At 50.8% G+C, this 20,427-nt stretch overlaps 7 protein-coding genes and 1 non-coding gene across 8 annotated transcripts, besides 2 other annotated features; 5 read left to right on the forward strand and 3 right to left on the reverse strand.

The window, feature by feature from the left end:
* Positions 1–546: 546 nt before the first annotated feature.
* On the forward strand, positions 547–1,605 carry CYME_CMG070C (hypothetical protein; the record flags this gene model as incomplete). The annotated part of the gene is made up of 1 exon (XM_005535823.1): positions 547–1,605. One exon carries the CDS (start codon positions 547–549, stop codon positions 1,603–1,605), a length of 1,059 nt encoding a protein of 352 aa, XP_005535880.1.
* Positions 1,606–1,727: 122 nt separating this feature from the next.
* Positions 1,728–3,198: a sequence feature (possible transcribed region).
* Positions 3,199–6,563: 3,365 nt separating this feature from the next.
* CYME_CMG073C (probable clathrin coat assembly protein AP180) lies at positions 6,564–7,847 on the forward strand (the record flags this gene model as incomplete). The annotated part of the gene is made up of 1 exon (XM_005535824.1): positions 6,564–7,847. One exon carries the CDS (start codon positions 6,564–6,566, stop codon positions 7,845–7,847), a length of 1,284 nt encoding a protein of 427 aa, XP_005535881.1.
* A 90-nt stretch (positions 7,848–7,937) lies between these two features.
* Positions 7,938–9,315: a sequence feature (possible transcribed region).
* Positions 9,316–10,545: 1,230 nt separating this feature from the next.
* On the forward strand, positions 10,546–12,900 carry CYME_CMG075C (unknown kinase with aarF domain; the record flags this gene model as incomplete). Its single annotated transcript, XM_005535825.1, has 1 exon — positions 10,546–12,900. The coding sequence occupies one exon, from the start codon at positions 10,546–10,548 to the stop codon at positions 12,898–12,900; it is 2,355 nt and encodes a 784-aa protein (XP_005535882.1).
* A 65-nt stretch (positions 12,901–12,965) lies between these two features.
* CYME_CMG076C (hypothetical protein, conserved) lies at positions 12,966–14,375 on the reverse strand (the record flags this gene model as incomplete). Its single annotated transcript, XM_005535826.1, has 1 exon — positions 12,966–14,375. One exon carries the CDS (start codon positions 14,373–14,375, stop codon positions 12,966–12,968), a length of 1,410 nt encoding a protein of 469 aa, XP_005535883.1.
* A 220-nt stretch (positions 14,376–14,595) lies between these two features.
* CYME_CMG077T lies at positions 14,596–17,478 on the forward strand. Its single transcript, XR_002461273.1, has one exon. It is a non-coding gene; the product is annotated as a hypothetical transcript (transcript).
* CYME_CMG078C (hypothetical protein, conserved) lies at positions 15,664–17,736 on the reverse strand (the record flags this gene model as incomplete). Its single annotated transcript, XM_005535827.1, has 1 exon — positions 15,664–17,736. One exon carries the CDS (start codon positions 17,734–17,736, stop codon positions 15,664–15,666), a length of 2,073 nt encoding a protein of 690 aa, XP_005535884.1.
* A 196-nt stretch (positions 17,737–17,932) lies between these two features.
* Positions 17,933–18,544, forward strand: CYME_CMG224C (hypothetical protein; the record flags this gene model as incomplete). The annotated part of the gene is made up of 1 exon (XM_005535828.1): positions 17,933–18,544. The coding sequence occupies one exon, from the start codon at positions 17,933–17,935 to the stop codon at positions 18,542–18,544; it is 612 nt and encodes a 203-aa protein (XP_005535885.1).
* Positions 18,545–18,816: 272 nt separating this feature from the next.
* Positions 18,817–19,857, reverse strand: CYME_CMG079C (similar to DNA excision repair protein ERCC-1; the record flags this gene model as incomplete). The annotated part of the gene is made up of 1 exon (XM_005535829.1): positions 18,817–19,857. The coding sequence occupies one exon, from the start codon at positions 19,855–19,857 to the stop codon at positions 18,817–18,819; it is 1,041 nt and encodes a 346-aa protein (XP_005535886.1).
* Positions 19,858–20,427: the final 570 nt, after the last annotated feature.

Genomic DNA, 20,427 nt, shown 5'->3' on the forward strand with positions numbered 1-20,427 from the left:
CGGCGCAAGATAGAACGTTCGAAACGACCAGTATGTCCGAGGGGAAGGATGGGTAATAGAACTTGAAGATAAGATTACGCATGACTGACGCTTTCCCGAATGCCAATATCGACCCCGCAGTCTGGGATCCATGGTCTACACAAACGCTCTCTCTGACAAAAATGCACATTTTCCGCGCTCACGGGTCGCGTGCGATACTCTTTCGAATTTTTTTCATTGACAAAACGTTTACTTAGGCCAGCGTTCTCCGATTATGCGCATTTTTCTTTTCTTACTTTTTGTGTCTTTTTCAGTGCGCGGTGAAGTATCCATCAAACGCCCTACCTCCAAGATACATTACCTATGCTTCATCTCGGATATTCTGGTCGTTTCGTACGCCCTATCGTGTGCCGAGCGTGCCGAAAGCGACAGCAGTAGCGCCTATAGCGCCAGTGCGGTCGCTGCACGGAGACAGAACGGCGTTGCCGTACCGCAGAGGGCGTCGGCTCGAGGGATACTCTTTCGATGTGACACGCTTTCGACGCGGCTACAGCGCTGCCGCAAGTGATGTCGCTGACCTTGTTTCCAGAGGGTATACACCCACGGATTCCTGTGGAACCTCAGGACCTTGTATGCTTGCAGTGTCCTGAAGCTAACCTTGGCCGGTCGCTGCTTTATTCTCTTGCTGAACGGGCAGCCCTTTTCAGCTCGAACGGGTTGACGTACCACGTGTTCCTCATTGACGGCGACTGTCTCAGCGGCGTTGTCGGACAAGGCGAGTGTGCCAGAGAGGTACTATGGAAGACTTTGCTAGAAGCCAGAACAGAGGCGACTGTGGAGGAGCCTTTGGCCATAGATCGTGTTTCTATTGCAGTGTGCCACTCGTTTAAGGAAAGCCTTGCTTGTCTTCGAGGCATTCTGCATACTGTCGAGCAGTTGTCACGGGAATTTCCCGAAAACACGCGAACGGTTCCTGAACGAAAGCTTTCACTTCGGACTACTGTATCGCCATTTCCGCATCATGTAAAAGCGAGTCAGAACTTCTCGCTTTTGTCGCTTCCGCATGAACGGCAAATTTCTCAGAACTTGGAAAGCTTTAATGAACCAAGCTCAACCTCTTTCAAAAGCTTTTCAGAGAGCGTTGCACTTACCGACAATTGCATAGTGAAAACACCGAGCACGCTGCCAGTATCGAATGTTCCTAGCCATGAATACGTGTTGATTCTTGTTGATGGTATCGGGAATTCTTCGGGTATGCTTGGAAGCGAATATTACAACACCTGCATCATTGATCTCAGAGAAGAGCTTCGTGATATTTTACGTCAGCTGCTCGCCAGTGCGTACGTTTCAATTGTTTTTCGCGATTCTCTTATGGGTACGAAAACTGAGAGCATTGCACGCGAGATTCCAATCGAGACAAGCGGGGCTGATGGAACGATAGAAAAAATGCTGCGCAATCTCCTGACGAAATCAGTGTTGGTCGAACATTCTTCGATGCCGAACGAAACGTATAGATTATGCTTTCGACAATTCCATCCGTCTGGATCACTCCAGCTTGAGTGGGAAAGTTTTTTAGGCGAGCCTCTCCATCCCGCTTTTAAATGGCTTCGAAGCAAAGCAGCGTAAGGAGCTGCGATTCCATGTGTGCGTGCTGATGCATGAATGAATAGAGTTCCCTTTTTCCGATTTCTTCGGATATCACCTTCCGGATAGTGATGAAGCAATTTTTCGGCGAAAATGTTCGCTCATTTATAGCGCTGGTCTCAACTGGATTAGTACCTACGGCTTGTCTGACTTTTCTTACGAAGTGCATTCACATCCTGCACCCCTACACCAGCGCGTCATTTTGTATTTTTTTGATTTTTTCGCAGAAATTCAACACAAAGATGTATCCCTTAAACTGAGCAAAAAATTCGCGGATAGCCTTTGTGGTGGTACTGGAAGCTGGCCAAAATGTCTCTACATGTATACTGCAAGTCGCCCTGCCGTCAGCTGGTGGATGAACCACCCTTCTCGTAGCCCCTATCCTGAACGCCGTGCACCCGAGTCAGATGATATAGAAATTAATCTGCTCGACTTTCTCCTCAATTCCTTCCGCTGCATATGTGTTCAGAGCAGAACTTTCAATGAAGCCACAGGACGGGAAATTTACGCGCCGTTGATACGGTTGGTTATGAAGAGACTCGGATAGACGAGCGAAAAAGCGCGCCCCCAGCGAGGACCATCTTCCTAGTAATGAGACAAGCGAGAATGGCGACAACACCAACCCATGCGGAAATGCAGTCGTGCGATCGCCCACATATCCCCAAATGGACTGGATCACTCAAAAGCTCTTTCTTCGTCGAAGCACTTGTGGTGCCTTCTTTCCACATTTTTCTGTCCTGTTCTGAGACGATCTCGATTTCCATAACCCAAAGGTGGTCAAGGGGTACGCATCTGTGATTTTCGTGGAGCTGCTCTTCGCACTAGCCCATTCTCCATGGTTTAATCCAGTCGACTGTTTCTTCTCCGGTGCCAAATTCCATTCTTACGCTCACGGATCAATAGAGAAGTGGCTCGCGCCCATGAGATCGTTGTTCGACAAGTCCCTCTTTGTTTTCTTCGCCATGAACTGCTTTGTTGCATCTCTTGCGGTTCGTGTGAGCGAGCGAGGAGGTGCGCCTCGGCTCATGCTTGTGCTTGCCACGGAAGCACTGACGAAAGTGTACTCGGAGCGAATTAGATACATAGATCCATCGAGCGGGCGAATGGCAGTGCTAGAATCCACCTAGTTTGTCTGAATCCCGACGAAAAACCTGGATATGGAATATAGCGGCAACAGTTCTGCCGCCGCGCCAAGTCAAGGAGAAGGGCGAGGGACCACCAGACAAGGAAGCGGAAGAGCCTTCAGAAAACGGGACGAAGTGGTACAGGAAGGAAAGCTGTCGGAGCGGAAATATCAGTCTGAAACCGTTGCCAAGGTCTCCCGACAAACACACTTCAACGGGGAGGCTCTTCCAAAACGCGAAATCCGGGACGTCGTGAAGGCTCGAGAAGCTCCTTACCCGAATAATGCGCGCCTAGCCTCTCTCGTCTTGAGCCGCCTGGTCAAGCAACGGTCTGCGGAAGTTCCGACATAGGACTCCATGGTGTCCACGTTCTTCTGGAGTTCCTCGATGAAGACTTCGCGCGACGACGCGCAACTGATGCTCTGAACGCAATATGCAGCACGGCCTGATTGTAGGACGAGCGGCTACACACATGAATCGCAGAATGCTTTGACGCGTCGTCGCTGTATGTGGGCAACGAAAGAAAGCTACCGCGCTGTGCCAAAAAGTATCAAACTATCGTCAAAAACCGAAGAAAATATGCGGCCACTCTCGAGCGCTTCATGAACCGCACCCTGTGGGCGATGTACCCTCAATTCACTGACCCAGGAAAGAGGGGACTGATGGATGAGTTTCTAGCGGTATCTTTATAGTTAAAAGGCGAGCTGCTCTGGGCGGACGAGATGGAGTTCGTAGCAAGCGCAGAAGGGAAAACGCAACGATCGCGAGAGCCGACTGTGGGGGCGCAGGCTCATCGTATTGCTCGCGGGGTCGGACCGACGCACGACCCATAGAGGGGATGGTTGAAATGTGATGCCTAGCTTCCTTGCATACGAGCTACTGCGCTTTCTTCGAGGAAGCCCTCCATAGCAACGCAAACTCCCTCACTGTGTGCGAGCGCCTAAGACTCCTCAAGCGTCCGTTCGAAGTACTCCCATATTTCATATCAAGGCCTGCCATGTTACCGTAGGCATATTCGTTTCATACTAGATAGTTTCCGCGGCGAGCTATGCCTCCTCTCTTCCGGTAATTACGAAGCTTTCGATCAGCTTCGTATGGAGCATTGCCGGAGCTCCCTCAGGGTTGCTTCGTTACGGGGAGGAAATGGAAAGAATTTTACAGGGGCGACGGAGACCTACGGGATACCAGGCTGCATGCACGTTGTGAAACCCTGAGCTGAGCCGAGCAACAAGACTCGTTCTCAATCGTGCATGGTAGCTTACGGGACAGTCTTTGTGGCGGGCGTGGATCCCTGTATGAAGAACGCCGTAGCTTCCGCCGTGCCCCTAAATTGAAAGGACGCATGCAAACAGCTGTGCGGCAATCAGATGGAGCAACTCAGCTTCTCCGGGGCTCGGCATTATCGCGAGCCGGGCATGGTCGACTCAACGAGGCGTACCGGCACGCGGAATGACGGCTTCAGGGCCCATCCCGACGTTCTGCGCGCCGGATTGACCAGAAACGGATCCCCCGTGCGCTTGATTCAGAGAGTGCCTGAGTGTCCAAATGTCGTATACGAACGAACATTGGCCGGGTACTTGAAACAGCGCTGGGGTCGCCAACATCTACCGATTTGTATATGCAGGAATCGTGAGAATATACTAGTTCAGTGAGTTAGAAAAGTAAATGGCCGACAAGTCGCGTGGTTTTGTGTTAGTCTATGGCGCTGGAGGTGCTGGGGCGCGTGCGGGCTGCTCTCCCTCTCCTTCGACGGGAGCGTACAACGCGTGCAGGAACCGATTAGTACGATTTACATCGATGCGCTTTGGACGGCATAGATCCATCACGTGCGAAGGCGTAGGCTGCAGCATCTGGAGAAGGCGAGATTGAAACAGAGTCGGATGCCACGAGATCTTGGGCGGCAAGCTGACCGAACGTCGCATTGCGAGGCAATCGAAAGTGAGAAGCTCGTCATAGTGTGATATCGCCAGCAACAGTGCACGGAAGCACGTTCTCCGCCGAGCCGGACGGGCCAATCAACAACCCGAAATGTTTGCTGGTCCTGGAGCGTACAGCGAGCTTGTGTCGAGCGAGCTTTGGTGGGAGTATTGCAGTGCCCGTTGTGGGCATCGTGCTGAAATGGCGAGGACTTGCGATAGACCCAATTCAGTGGCCAAGAGGGGCGGCGCTGAAATCCCGCCTGGAGCAGGGCACTTGCATGGCATGGTTCAGAGTCCGGGAAAGCTGGAGAGGCATATGGATACACTAGGAATGGTTTTCCTGGGTCGTTGGTGAAGGGTAATCGTGTTCTATTTTTTGTGATATTTCTGATTGTATTATATTTCAACCAGGCGCTTGCGACTCGACAACTTACATAATCCTTTCGGTTCCCTGATAATGATTTAGAAAAAAATTTTTTGAGCCTTTTTGCAGCCCAGAAGATCGAAAAAGTGCTGCGTGCTCCAATCCACGGGATTCGTCCGAGCCTGGCAGAAGCATTGAACGGTATGAAACTTGCTCGCTTATCAGTAAAAACTTCTATACGGTCTCTCTGGGTGTGAGGAATTTTTTCTTTTGTTCGTTAGTGTGATGCTTTGCATGGTGTTTCGCCTTCAGCACTTGGGAAGTGAGCTATGGTCGGGAACAGCGTTCGCAGCATCAGAATGAAACCGCGAATTCATTTAGTAATATTCTCTGCCACGTAGCTGTTCGTCAGGCGTTGCGAAAATAGGTCACCGGTGGAATTTGTGAATGTTGCATTTTCCGAGATGATTTTAGTCGCCGAATACAGCAGCCACTTGAAGACCTCATGACCCAAGGGTGTTAGAATCGATATCTTCAAGCAAGAAATTTACGCGCATGGTTTTTGCAGCGACTCTGTCTGCGTTTACCTTCCTGGTCGGATATTCCCGCTGGGACTCTATCTATCATGAAGTGGTGCCTCTTGCATATTCTCAAGCCAAAGGGAAGGGGAGCATGTGAATAGTGGTGGTGCTTGGAATATGTTCAAGATTTCATCAGGTATTTTCCAGTGAACCCAGGTCACAGGGCCCACTATCTCATTTGCATACGGCCAGTTATCCTGGAAACACTCCGCCGCAGTTTCAATTTACAGGGTCCATGATTTGATCTATAGACTGCGAAAGCTCTGTGGCAACTTAAGCGAAGCACAACAAAACTCGGGAACCTAGTTATCGCTTATCTAATGAATTGACCACGACGCGTCGCATGGACATCAAAGTTTGTTGCCTTCTGCAAAATGGAGCACTTGCTAAAGAGCTCCTGCAGCAATTGATACTCGGAAAGGTGAACAAAAACGCTGTGCGCTCCGCGCATCATAACTCGAGTTGCTAGGAAATGCGCATCTCAGCTGTTTACAATAGCATCACCGTATAGTTCGCTGAATCTATATTTCACTCATCTTGGGATGAGAACAGCAGCCCCTTTCCTCAATTGTCGAGAGGCTAGGTCGGCAGATGTCGCCTGACAATTTCAAAATTACATGGTCTCAGAAATGAACTGATATACCTTCCAGCAGTGCAACAGAGCCTTATCGGAGACTTCAAATCAAAGCGCACGCACAAGTGTGAGCACCTCTGCTTGGGTGCTCAGCTCGACAGGGCACCTTTGCGGTAGAGAGAGACTCAGCGCTGGCTGCAGTAAGAGCGAAAGCGTTCGGGATATATTACAGAACAAGACCTTCGCCCGGGCCTTCCGATTTATTGCAAAGAAGATGGTCATGTTTTCGGGCTTACAACCATGTGCTGATTTCATTTGCAATTCAAAATCGTTGCACATGAAGAAGAGAGGTAAATGCGTTCATAAAGTTGATATCCAATGGATACTAAGCGCGTTAGCGATCAAAAGACAATGTCGTTCGAATTTTGCACTCAACTTACGATGTATGTTTCGAACCGCAGTACAGCGCCGCGCCCCTTTAGATTGCACACCGTTTCAGATCATATGCCGCTTTCTTTAAAGGCAACGGACTTGGCCACCCGGGCGTGGACTCATCTCAGCAGAAATAAACTGCGAAGATCAGTAATTAAAGCGACTTCGGACCAGCCTTCACGCCCGCCTTGGAAACACCTGCAACGGATCTTGCTCAGCACTCAACTCGCTTCCTTCGGAGCAGACTCCTTCGTGTGCGTGCCTGAGGTTTATGAGTACTTGTTCCAAAGACTATCGATTAGTGATTCCTGGATGGTCGTCTGCAAGACGCTTTTCGTTATCCACTACATCCTGAGGGAGGGAAACCAACGGCTAGCAGAGTTACTGCTTAGCGACTCGGCCACTTGTTTTACGTCTGCTGAACGACTTATCGGGCCTGACTTCGTGTATGCACAGTTCGTACGAAAATATGCCATTTATCTGAGGGAAAAGGTAATCGCCTACCAAGCGATGCGAGTCGTTTTTGAACATCCAGGGACTCGCAAGGCAGTGAGCTCTGGAGCCCCAGTGCGAGTCGTGACACCGAGAGAGTGCGCCTCAGGACCCATAATACTGGGCTCGGCGAGTGGTGAACTCAGGAGGGCTCCACCCCAACAAGCAACAAATTATTCTACCCAGCCGGCTGAGAGTGCTCAAATGGCGGCAGTTGCCTCTATTCCAGGTGCAAGTATTGAGAGCCTTGCTCTCGTCGACGCCATTAGAGTCCTGCCGATTCTTCTCGATCAGCTGGACGCTCTTGTTGCTGTGCGCCTTGCAGACGGCTCGCGACTCAACGATCTAACTTGCGCTGTTTCAGAACTCTTACTAGAAGAATTGGGCGGGCTCATTCCAGAAGTTAATCGAGGCATGAATCGAGTTCTAGAAAGTTTTCATGCTCTGGGGACTCATCACGCCATATTTTGCCTGCATATCTACGATCGTTACTGTAGCTGCGTACGAAGTACTGAAGATTTTCTTTCGATGCAGTTTGGGACGCACGTTTTCCTACCCAGAGGTCGGACGCCGCTGCTTGATCACGTGCCTCTGGATTTGAGTGCAAGTCTCCGAGAGCATATCCTTCGTAAGGGTCTAGAAAGAACCTCTGGAATATCCTCTGATAAAGAACGAGCAAAAGAAGAGGAGCTGATTCGAAAGGCCATCGAGGAATCCATACGGGCAACCATGCGTTAAATTACGAAGTACTCGGTGCGAGTTCGATTTCGCGCCCGCTCTGATGCGATTTTGCGGATGTTGTTCAGAGGCATCATTTCCGACCCGATTCTGCACAAGTCGCTTTACGAAATTCCCGGCAGAAAACTCGCATACGTCCCATCCAAAATGACAGATTATGTCGAGTTTGATCATGCAGACTCGTCGGTAAGCTGTTCCTACGTTTACGAGAAGGCACTTCAATCCGTGTCGCCAAACCTCTGCTGGCATGCCTGACCGCTTTAGACGAGAGATCGAACCAACTCTAGTGCTAGCTTATATGTATACTTGCCGATTCAACTGCTTCTTCTGCAGTTTCTGCTTCCGCTTTATTGACTCGCTGTTTAGATAGGCACCATATCTAGGCCGAAGCGAACATACTCCTCCGAACAGCGTTCAGTAAACTTTTGATACCCTGTACAGCATGTTTCCGGCCTGGGCGTATGCAATTGCTCGTTGTTTTGCGATTTCGGCACCGGAACAAGAACGACCCTGAAGTTGTCACTTCATCTAGGTTCTACTCGTGCGGGTTCGTTACAGAGCCAAACAGGCCATTCCCCAATATTCATAAGCACGAAAGCTGCATCAATCAAGCAACTGTTCCATCAGAATGGTCCCAGATTACCACACGCACGGAGCATGCGGAAACGCTGCACTCTCGGAAGTGACATGCGCTCAAACCATGGCCAGAGCACTAAGCGGAGTGCCGCGCCTCAGATACGGGAGCACAGGACACTTCGGGCGTTTTACAGCAATCAAGGCCTGCGCCTATCGGGCAACCCTAATAGCCTCGAGAGCATAAAGCAATATATAGCGAATACAAACACATGGTTCGCCTCTTCAACGTGCGAGTACGGAGACTTTCTGAATAGGTACTGCGTTCAAGGGAACCTAGATATGGTGAGCGCCGTGCGAGGTGACATGTTTCGCTGCGGTTTCCAGTGTTGCCCGCTGGAGACCTCGTCCCGTGTTCACAGTATGCACGTCGTCTAACTCAACAGTTCGTTTCGCACACAAGTCATTGCAAGGCCGCTGAAGAAGGTCTCTGTCCGCCGGCGAACCACCTGTTCACAATTACTTCTCGGCACCTACGTGGGACTCAACGTTGCGGGTTCTTTCGCTTTCCAGATGCAAGCCATTAGTTCTTGCCTCTTGCCCGTAAACGGGTTGCAGACTGTCAGGACGCTCTGCCGATAGCTCGCCCACTGACACTCACGTCAGACTCAAAAGTGGTCCCCTAACTCGAGCTTCCACAAAAAAGTTTGAGTCTCTTCAAACTGACAACAGCAGATTTGCGGACTTTTCCTGTTACTGATTCCTTTCGATCTCTTGTATCCGAATTTCGATACCTCAGTCTCTCCTTTCTCTCCACAACCATTGCCATCAGTCGCAGGTTGTTGGTGGTAGCAATAAGTCCCTATTTCGTTATGTGTGGCTGCAGGTGATACGCTTTTGAGCACAAGCGACAAGTGCTATCAACACTGCGCTTTCGATTCGCATCTGATCTATGCACAGCCTCATTGTCGCCTCTTGCAACAATGGCACCCGACTGCAGTCAGGCGTTCCCATGTGCGATCACACTTCCTCCGGACGCCGCTCTATCGCCCGTGAAAACTAGCTTCATCGCTCGGACTAAACCGTTGGTGGATATCGAGGTTCCCCTCGATGCCGTCCATCATTTTCGCGTCCAGTGCCGTACCCTACGACCATGGGCTTCTTTGCGATCTTCTCGTCGAATACTCTGTCGGCTCCAGAAACATGAGCACGCTGTTTTATTGGATGGAGGATTTTGGAACGCGACGTTTTACATGATGAAAGGAGTACTCGAAGGGATGTACAGACTCAAGAACACGTCGAGAAATTTCGATCCGTCCATGCTCCCGTCTTGCAAATGGTGATGAACTTTCCACTGGACATGATCTCCAAGATCACTGAAGTCCGAGTTCAAAAAACTTTTTGAATTAAACAATAGAGAAGGGAACTCTGGGAGCGTACCCAGTGAAAGCTACTACGTTCCTGTCGAACGCCATTACGTAGCTGGCCACAAAGACACGTGTGTTGAGATTTCGAGGGGAGGCGGTAATTTTTCGTTACAATTTCAGAGCGCTTTCGGCAGGAGCCCATGAAGAAGTCGCCAAGGGAATACGTCCAGTTATTTTCCTCGTCAATCAAATAGCACGAATTGCAGTGCGCACGAGTTGAAATGATTCTGAAAGATCGAAAACTTGAAGAACTCTTGAGATGAGCGCAACCCATTTATGCAAACAAGAAGAATGGAGGCTCTCGTATATAAATTCGATAATGGTATCGGTTATTCTAAGAAGCCGTATTCGAGGAAGTCGAGAATCATCTTGATTCCGGCGATCTGGCGAATTCCTGCGGCAAAGGCTGGAAGGAAGCACCCCACAAAGACTCCCGAGAATCTTTGACTGCATATATATCCATACGCTCTTAGGGCTGCACATCAGACGCTGATGTCGTCCAACTAAAAAATTGGAAAAATCTACGGGCCGGGACACACAGAGCGATTCAGTGTTCCACTGAAATCTGAGACGGAGCTATGAACGCCAGTTCGGATTTCCGCTCGGGATGCTATGACAAATCACCACTGGCGACGCGTCTCGGCCCGAAACGTGATTACGCGCTTTGCTTCGCGATTCACAATATTTCCGCTCTACCAATGGAGAACGGTGTCTTTTTTGTGTCGCCGAACTTCCTTGGTAAATATCCAGGGGGATTCCGAAAATGCTGTAGCAGCTCTGCAAAACGTAAGGAATGCACTTCTTCAATAAAGCTAAAGCGCCGGGTTTGGTGTTTATCGTTGCAGTTTGATGAGAGCAGTCCAACTGTTGGTCCGCTACAGGACAGGCGCTTCGATGCGCGTACAGCAAGCCGCACGCTTAAGGTAACGCGAAAAATAGCAGAGCTTGTGCGTGAACAGAGACGTACAGTGGAGTCTGCATCGAATCCTGAGCTTGTGGAAGATGCAGCCGACACAGAGATCAATCTTTCTCTGCTGTTTGAAAGCGATCGTGAGAGGGGTTCAGATCCTGCGCGCGTGCTGGAAGCATTCCGAATGCTTTCCAAGCAGCCTAGCCGGCTTGCGAGACTGAATGGTTCGCAGCCGGCTTCTGTAGATAGCACTTTTCCGAAGTTCGACCAGCGCACTGAAGTGCCTGCAGCACAGCACGGACCAACTGTCGATGCCAGAGGTTATTTGTTGCTGCAACGCAGCCTTCCAGTTGAATATGAGTCGCCGATGGGTTTTCAGAAAAAGCGTGGACTCTCTACAAGGCCGCTTGAATGGACGCCGCAGCCTTTCCTTCGCTCGCTCGACATTTGGGACTTTGCTGCTCAGTTTTGGTTGACAACACAGCTTGCGAAATGGCGTTGGACCTACGGAATAGTTGGATCCCGAGAGGAACTCGAGGCGAAGCGAAAAGAGCGACGCCGAGCGATCGCCGCCTGGGTGCGCGAGGAGCTGATTCGGTTAGGACCGACTTTTATTAAGGCAGGCCAGTTATTCAGTGCACGCTCAGATCTCTTCCCAGCGGAGGTGGTTGATGAGCTCTCAAAATTGCAGGATAGCGTTCCACCATTCCCGGCGGAAGTCGCGAAGAAAATTATCCTTACAGAGCTCGGGATCAAGTCTGGAAACATTGGAGAAATATTCTCCTACTTCGAGGACGAGCCAATAGCAGCAGCTTCCCTGGGTCAGGTTCATCTTGCTCGCTTGCGGTCGACTGGAGAATACGTCGTTGTGAAAGTTCAGCGACGCCAGCTGCGAGAACTGTTTGATATTGATCTGCGCTTGCTCAAGTCACTCGCGGATTTTGCGCAACGATCGTCTCAGCTCGGAGGTCCTACGAGAGATTGGCCGGGAATATTTGAAGAGTGCAAAAATGTATTGTTACGCGAAATCGACTACATTGAAGAAGGTCGCTCTGCGGACCGTTTCAGAGAAAATTTCAGAAATATTGAATGGGTACGTGTTCCAAAAGTTTTTTGGGAGTACACAACGCAGCGCGTGCTCGTGCAGCAGTATCTGCCCGGAATCAAAATTAGCAATGTAGCGGAGTTCCAGGCCATGGGCTATAACCTCCCTCGAATCGCAAAAAGGGTCGCAGAAGCATATCTCTTTCAAATTCTCGGTAGCGGATTCTTCCATGCAGATCCTCATCCCGGAAATTTGGCCGTTGCGCCCGGCGAGGTGCTGATTTACTATGATTTCGGCATGATGGGTACATTGCCCTCGAATATCAAGGAGCGCATTGTCATGCTCCTGGCGGCGGTTGTGGATAAGGATGCGGACACTGTGATGAAGCTTCTGATCGAACTGGGGGCGCTTGTTCCGCCCCGAGATCCGACACCAGTTCGAAGAACTATCCAGTTCTTTTTGAACTCCCTCGGGAGTCGCCCTGTGCGCAGCCAGACAGTGCAAGCGATTGGTGAGGATCTGTATTCACTCGCATACGACCGGCCGTTTCGTTTGCCGGCAACTTTCACTTTCGTGCTGCGAGCTTTCACAACGCTCGAGGGCCTTTGCAAAGCACTTGATCCGGGCTTTGCTTTTGGACAAATCGCCCAGCCATATGGTTTCGCTCTTCTGCGACGTCGCAGTCAGGCTCAGAGCCTCCGGCGCTGGCTGAATGACAAGACAATTCGCAACATTGTGAGCCTCCCAAATCGACTGGAGCAACTGGAAAATTCGATGCAAAGAATTCAGAATGGAGATATCGTCGTTCGCTCGCGAAACACAGAACTGGAGAGATTATTAAGAAGGCAGAGTGCCGCGATGGAGACGAACCGGACGACAATCATTGCAGCAGCTCTGGCAGTCGGAGCTGCCACAGTGGATACCAACATAGCTCTGCCATATCTTGGAGATATCAACGTATCCTTGATTCTCGGCGCGCTAGCTGCCCTCTTTGCAGTGAACGCAACGCGATCCTACATAAGTCGGGTTCGACAGGAAGAGCGCTGGGATCGCTTCTTGAGCGGTGATTCTGGGTCGGATAACAATGCGCCCCAGTAAAATAATGGAATAGTATCTTTACTATGAAAAGGTACATCCGCGAGCGGGATGCATCGAGCTAGGAACTACGCAGCTTCCTCTTCACCGACGCGTACAGCGCAGGACTGCTGGACTTGCAAGAGTGTCTCGATCCCCCGAATCCGATAGCCAACAGCGAGGGCCCACAGGATAAGGTGCGCCAGATACTCCCGGCTACTGACGATAGTCACAGAGACGCCCTTGTAGTGGGGAATGCCGCTGGACTCTTTGTCGGATGTTTCGTTACTCTTTCCAAAGAGAGTTGTAAGAATGCGGTTCCGTACAATATTCTCGCCTCCGGAAAACAGACCTCCCACCACATCCCCGCCGAGCTTTCCAACTACGGACCGTACAAGTTCATGCATTGTTTCCGTGACTTCACCCCGCAGATCAGATTGGAGCGCAACTAGTCGCTCCACTCCGATCTGACGCATATAATCGAGGAGCATGATGCGATCCGTCAGATATAGGCCGAGGCGGCTCTCCAGCATCTCGATATACTCTTCCGCAGACATTTCGCGGCCGTGGATGAGCACCTTCCCGCCGACTACCTTGCGCTCTTTTTCAATCCGATCTTTCGAGCCATTATCGGCTTTCTTTTCCGACCGTTCGGATGAGGAGTTTTCGGCAGGCTTTAAGCCCATCGTCCACGAGAAAATGTCAAATTTCTCATCCATGCGCATTCGGACTTCTGCGGCATGGTACATGTAACCAGTCATCATGCTGGAGAGGAGAAGCTTCGAAAAGGCTTCCCGATTCGTCGTAATTTGGATTTCGAACCCTTCCTGAGGTAGCGTGCCCAATATGCCGAGAGCTGTTCGCTTGAAGGCTTCCTTCGTATCTTCAGGGACGTCCTTTGAGATACCATCAACGTCATTCAAATTCTCCAAGTCCTCGTAAACGCGCACGTACTCCAGGAGGCTCGTTATTTTGCGACCTGCCGCAGCCTCAGTCCGGACCAGTCGTTTCGCGTTGTCCACAATCTGACGAAGTGCCCACTTGAGCGTTTCCTCGTCACCATCAAAGACAAAATTGTTATCATCATTGTCGTCCTCATCGTCCCCTTTATCCTCCGCCCGGTTTCTGTTCTCCTCGCGTTCATCGTCGTTGTCTTTAGGCCCCTGGCCGGAACTCCCCTGAGGCGGTTGCAAATTCGCCGCCAAGCGAAATCGTTCAGTTTTCGGCCCTACTGGGCAGGGCAGCGCACACCTGTTAGAGCCCCCTTCTTCTTCGAAACCATTCAAGCACTCACGCTGGTGCCTGTGTGCTTGCGCGAAAACCCGCTGACCCAGCCACGTGCTTCCCTGGTGCGGCAGTGTGTCCTGCGCCGCCGAGCAAGCAGCGCGGCTGCGAGCAGCGGCAAACGAGGACTTTCCGGTACCGTACGAGCTGGTACACGCTGAACATCGAATTCCAAAGAAGCGCGGCAAACCTGGAACTACGAAGGCGTCTCGCATTTTACTGCCTTGCGGCGTCGCTCCACAGAGTACGTAGTCCAACGCTAATCGAAGTACGCAAGAGGTGATGAGCGTAGGATGTCCACATGCGTTCTGAATCGCGCGAGCACATCCATGGGCCATATATTTACATTTATGTATATTTCTTAGACTTCAGGACTGTCTGGCGAGCACCGTGGGGCGAAAACGCTGCACGCCCATGGGATAAATTGATATAGACGTGCAAACGCCTCCCGGCTGCCTTCGACCAGCACTCTGCAATGAGCTCCAGATTCTCCGTGTAAACCTCGAACCTGAGAGGCTGCTCTACAAAGTTAGATCGCGTCAGCTCTCATGATCTCGTCTTCAGCACTGGGCATATCCTAAAAAAGCTGGCAGCGTTAAAGTATCGGTTCAGGAACTGAAAGCGTTTGTTGCTTCTGGTGGTACGCACCAATGCATCGATTCCTCGAACTCGAGCGCTCTGTCCGAGTACAATCTCCTCTAGGCAGACTTTCGTTCTTCTTCCTCGTCTTCGTCACTTGCTCTTATTTGCTCGACGATCACCGAGAAGAGGCTTTTTTCCGTTTTTTCTATGGCACTCGGCTATAACCGCCGTCCAGGTTCCGCGATTTATAGGTCCATATCTTTCCCTTGGATTTTTCATTTCTTCAAATGAAAGAACTTCGGAGACGTCTGCTATGCACCGCGACAAAACAATTGATTAAACGCATCTCGGGGTGAAACACAATTGACGTAAAAGACTGCAAAATGCGTGAAAAACTGCCAGAGGATGCGAAATTGACGCTCGAACGCTGCCATCAGCGTCCTTTGAGAGGTGACTACAGAATTGGAAGGAAAGGGAAAACCGTCGTATTGAACGCGGGCGATACGCTAGCAGAAAAGGAAAGCATCAGAAAAATCCCGGAGAGGCTGATGTAGACTACAGAGGGAAGAGACCCAAACTTTAGTACTTGCCTAAGATATGTTGTTGGACCTGTTCTACATTATACTCACGTGGATGTAGAAAAGCCACGGAAATAGTGTTTATCTGTCGTGAGCAAGTGCGCCTCGGCCGTTTTGCTGTGCAGCGCAATGCTCGCAAGCTAAGAAGGTCGGGAGCACGCATTTACACGGTTGTACAAGAGTTATGTCGCATCCAGGGGCCTGAGCAGTGCACTACAACGGGCGAGTGGGCAACTTTTTCTGATGCCACAGCGCCGTAAGGTTCATAGAGCGCTTTGGTGCAAGACCTCTGCAGATGAAGCTCACAGCCGCGCATACGAGAGATTTTCTTCAGTGCTGATCATTAAACCATCAGCTGGTTCGGAGGAACGTTCTCGTCAAATTGATGTTCCGGCTCGCGTTGCTGTTGAATACGGATATCCGACGATTCTGCCTTTTTCTGGAGGCGCAGAGACTGGAACGCCGGCTCAAGCAACGAGGGCGACGCGTCACAGGATGTTTCGTCTGTACCGGCTCTTGTAACCGTACCGTCGATCTCATTTTCCGAGACGGCGGCCAATATGCTACTATATTTGCGATGAAGCGTGGCAAGATTGTTCTGAATAAAGACCTTGTGATCCGTTAATCGCTCAACTACCAGAAGAAGGGAATCATTTGCCGAATCGTATTCAGCCTGTGTGCTCGCAGCAAGCGTTCGCCATTCTGTTCTTGCATGCTCTATGGCTTTCTGGCTGTTCGCTACGGTTTCCTGGATATTGTTTCGAAGATCGCAAATTTCCTCTTGGATTCGAGCATTCTTCTCCGAAGCGTCTGCGAGTCTCTTAGCGAGAGACTCGCGCTCGGCATTGTAGGTATTTTCGAGCCGTTGGAGCTTAGCTGTAAGGACGCGATTGTTTTCGCGCTGTAGTAATATTTTCTCCTCCACCATGCGGATCGCGTCTTGCAACTCCAGTACTTCGCTATTCAATCTCTCCAGGTTCTCAGTTACCTGTTGCATATGCTCACGCAAGGCATCCTGTATAGTAGAATGAATTTTTTGAGCGTCGGCACTGCTAATGTTCTTGTCGATCGTAGAGGGCAGAACACCGTTGAGTGTGCGTGTTTCCTGGACTCCAACGCGTTCCACAAGCGCGTGAATCCGGCGCAAAAGCTCATCTATCTTGCCTTGCAATGTCTCCTTGTCGCACAAAAGTTCTTTTCGACGTGCTTCTTCTTCTTCGCGCTTTTGCTGGGCGCGGTCGAGCGCCGCTCGCAGTTCGCGACGGCGACGCGATATACGCTCTACGTCGATGGATAAGTTTTGCTGCGCTTCCATTTTGTCTTTGAGTCCTTTCAGTTGCTCTATAAGACTGGTGACCTCTCTGGCTTTTTCCTGGACTTCCTCTTCGCGCTCGGCTAATTTTTTCTCCAGCATACTCTTGTGGGCCGTCAACTGTGCAATGAGTTTCCGAAATTTCTCGATATCCGAAAGGTAATCTTCCCTTCGTTGGCTCAGGTCAGAGATCCGGGACTCATTCTCTGAAACCGCCAACTGTGCTCGCTGTAGCTGATTTTCGAGGTTTTGCATCTGAAGTTCAAGGTCGCGCGAGCGAGAAGTTGCAGCCGAATTGCGGGAGCTAAATACTCCTTCGAGCTCATTGTCAAACTCTTCAAAATCGTCCGAGCCTGCGAGGAATGAAGAATATGTGGCAGAGACGTATTCGAAGAAAACCTCCTCATCTGCTCGCGCTTTTAATTCGATGGATGCCTCGTCGTCAGCAGTTGTCTCTGCCTCGGGATCGGCCGCTCCATCGAGAATACCGACAGAAAACATGATGCGCTTCATCTGCCGAGTTTTGATAGCGCTGTGTTCCACATCGAAAATCAGCAGCTCCACGAGCCAGGCCAAGCACCCGAGCAGCGTTGGCCAAGTGTGTGGGGACCCTACCGCATAGAGCGCAGACTTGCTCACGTTAAAAGGGTATTTCAAGCGCTTCAGCAAGACCGGAACTTCGTCCTCGAACTTGGACGTCCACTGAAAATGCGGGTCAAGCCGTCGAATCAGAAAAGTAAAAATGGACTGAAAATCCTTTGCCGAAGGGCTCGACAGAGTCTTCAGAGAAACCGGATGGTCATAGTGGTGCTCTGTCAAATAGCAAATTAAACTCTTCATGCAAGCTTGCATATACTGTCGATCGGAGAGAGGTCTCGGATCGGTGCGCATGCCAGTGACCCCATATGAAACAGACTTAACGCTTTTCATCGTGCTTGCTGGCGTTCGCGGAACTGTGTTCTCGCAGTCGAAAGCCGTCGTCTGCAGACGCGCCCCCGGGCCCAAGGACATCCTCCTTGGGTTCGGCTGCCACTTCGTCGCAGACAAAGTGGTCGCAGACATTGGACCGGGGGCCTCAAGTTGCCGAAGCTGCTCTGCGAACATAAGCGGCGTGCTCCCACCAAAGCAGCACAACGGGAATCCATCCCTGGGGACTGTGCGTTTTTGAATTTTTGAACGGCTCGATCAGCCGCGGCGCCGGTACCCTGGGTCGCTTCTGCGACAGCGCCATTGAAACGCACGCCATGCTCATGGTGCTGAGACGCTTTGTTCTGGGTTCTACCAAGCAGAACACGCTACAATGTTTGTGTCCCATGTATGGGGAATAACAATAGGCGACAAGCAAGGAAACAAAGTGGGATTTATCTGCCCGAAACCGATGATAAACAGGAGAACCCGACGGACAGAGAAAGACCGTTTCTTCCAGCGCAACGGCTTCAACGGTGTGCCTCTGGGCTCGGCACCGTGCTCTAAACGAAAGCAAAGGAGGAATAAATTCCGTTCCGCACCATTTTATCTGCAGAATGTTGTGATGATTGTACGCTTTCGGCCAGAATCTTTTGTTGAATCTGCACGGCGTGCGCGAGACTCGGAGGAGATAGAGTTCGTGCGGAAGCACGGCGTATCCCTTGTCAAGCGAGCTACTGGGTACTTAGCGAGAGGCGTGCGAGATAAGGCCAGCCATGATATGGCCTGTGTTGTTTTTCTTTTCGGCACGGGGTCCATTGTATTTCTTCTCCAACTCATCAACTCGATACCATGTGCCTCTACAGCGTTTGAGCTCTTTGGCGTCATATCCGCATCGCTCATTGCTTGGAAGTCTCTAATGCGACTGAGCAGCGTAAATGGTAAGAATTCGAGCAAGGGGACCCAGCCTTGGGCCGAATTTTTCAGAATCCGCAACCGGCCATAGACTCTTTCGTCGTAGCGGATCAGGATGCAGCGAAAGTCGTGGGATTCGGTTTCTTAGGGTGCGTGAGCGACGAGTCCACCCATGTCCCCTGGAGCGCGCCATTTCCTCTTGCGGCTAGGGAGAAGCGTCTGATTCGTCAGCTTGCGGCAGCAGAAAAGCACAAGACTCTGTACATATTGGTTTTTGCCTGATGTCCTTATCAGAAACACAGCCCATGCACCAACAAAAACATAAAGCAAGCGTTTCCCAAATCAGCCCTCATCCGCCGGTTTCTAAATAGCATCTTTCACTAGAGGCTCGTGAAAGGTTTTGTGCAGCCTTGCAGATTTAAGCGGGCCAATACCAGGAACAGATGCGAGCTCTTCTGCGCTAGCCGTAAGCACCCTGCGTAGGCTGCCAAAATGTCGCAGAAGAATTGCGGCATCCGCCCGATTCACCGCGCGAGAGTTTGTAAGGAACGCTGCTGCCCGATGGAAAAGCAGATCTCCTCGCTGTACCGAGTCACCGGAGCCTTCGATGCGCGTCTCAGAGCCTCGGGGCCCCAGCAACGGACCTTGTAAACTGTCCGATGCCTTACCTTCTTGGACTTTGTAGCTCTCGAGTATTCGTGCTGCCTCGTCCAGATTCCATGCCACCATTAGAGTCAGCTCTTGAATGAGGCACATTTTCTCTAGCTTGGCGAGTGGCGATCCCTCCGGGATTCCATCCTCACTCGCTCCGGAACCGAAGAAGACGCCGCCCTCGCTGTCCATCAGAAGCAAAAGTATTCGCAAGCGGAAGGATCTTCGTCCAAGCTTCCGAACTCTATCGTATATATAGTCCGGTCGCAGAAGGTGAAACTTCATTGAAAGGAAGAAGGCGCAGGTATAGCTACCCAGAAGAAAGTCTGCGAAACGGAACTCCCCAAACTTCCACGGAACGTCCCGAAAGTGTTTCAAGAGCGGGTTACCTCTTTGAGTAAGGCTTACAAGTATATGCGATTTCGACTGCGCCTGTAGAACCTCAAGCTGGCGAAGAAAATCAACGCTTCCACTAAAAGCCGCAAACTCAACTGACTTCGGCGAGCTTGACGCGTTGAGATCCAGGGCGCCTGGCAGTTCTTTGGCTCTAGTGGGTGCGTAACCATGATTTGCACTCCTTTCTCTTATGGTTTCAATCAAGTCGACACTCTTTGCGGAGCGTCTCGCCCGTTTGGCGCCTGGAGAAGTGACTGCGTGCAAGCTCGACTGCGTGCCGCTGCGTGCTGGACTTGAACCGGCAGCGGCAGAGGAGTCTGCACACGTTTCCGTTCGGCTGCATTTTGTTTGCTTCATCGTTGATGTACCGTTTCTTCCGCACAGTTGCGCCTTCCGTGTGCTCGTCTTGCCGCAAGTTCGCTGCAAACATCCGCTTACATGCGTGGTGCGTAGCTGCTAGTGTTCGGGTAGCCTTTCAACTCCACTCTGTACCCCTTCCGCTGCGACGGGCATGAGTCGAGCGAAATCAGTGTGCAATCTACCTCATAGATCGTAGATGAGTTGCCTGCAGAATTTATTTTCTCTTCTGAATAGTACAAGTTTGACTGCATTCCTCATTCATACAAGTCATATCACAGTATTCAGATGGTTGAGAAACACTGAAAGAAACAAGAACTCGCGCTTCCCGCCAAGAAGCGATATTCTCATAGCGTGTTTGCGGTCCATTGTAGAGAACGACCCGTGGATCACCTAACGGGAACCGAACGCAACGATGGTTGCCAACACGGGTGTCCTTGCTTTCCAACACATTGTTCTTGTGGTCCTAAAAGCTCCGGAATACAGTCGGAAATGATGGCCAATATCATCACCGTGATTTTGCACCCAAATCGCGACGAAAGAGTCTCTGAAATGCTGCGGTCGTTATGA

This window comes from Cyanidioschyzon merolae, chromosome 7 (assembly GCF_000091205.1).
Source record: "Cyanidioschyzon merolae strain 10D DNA, chromosome 7, complete genome".
Classification (NCBI taxonomy): Eukaryota; Rhodophyta; class Bangiophyceae; order Cyanidiales; family Cyanidiaceae; genus Cyanidioschyzon; species Cyanidioschyzon merolae.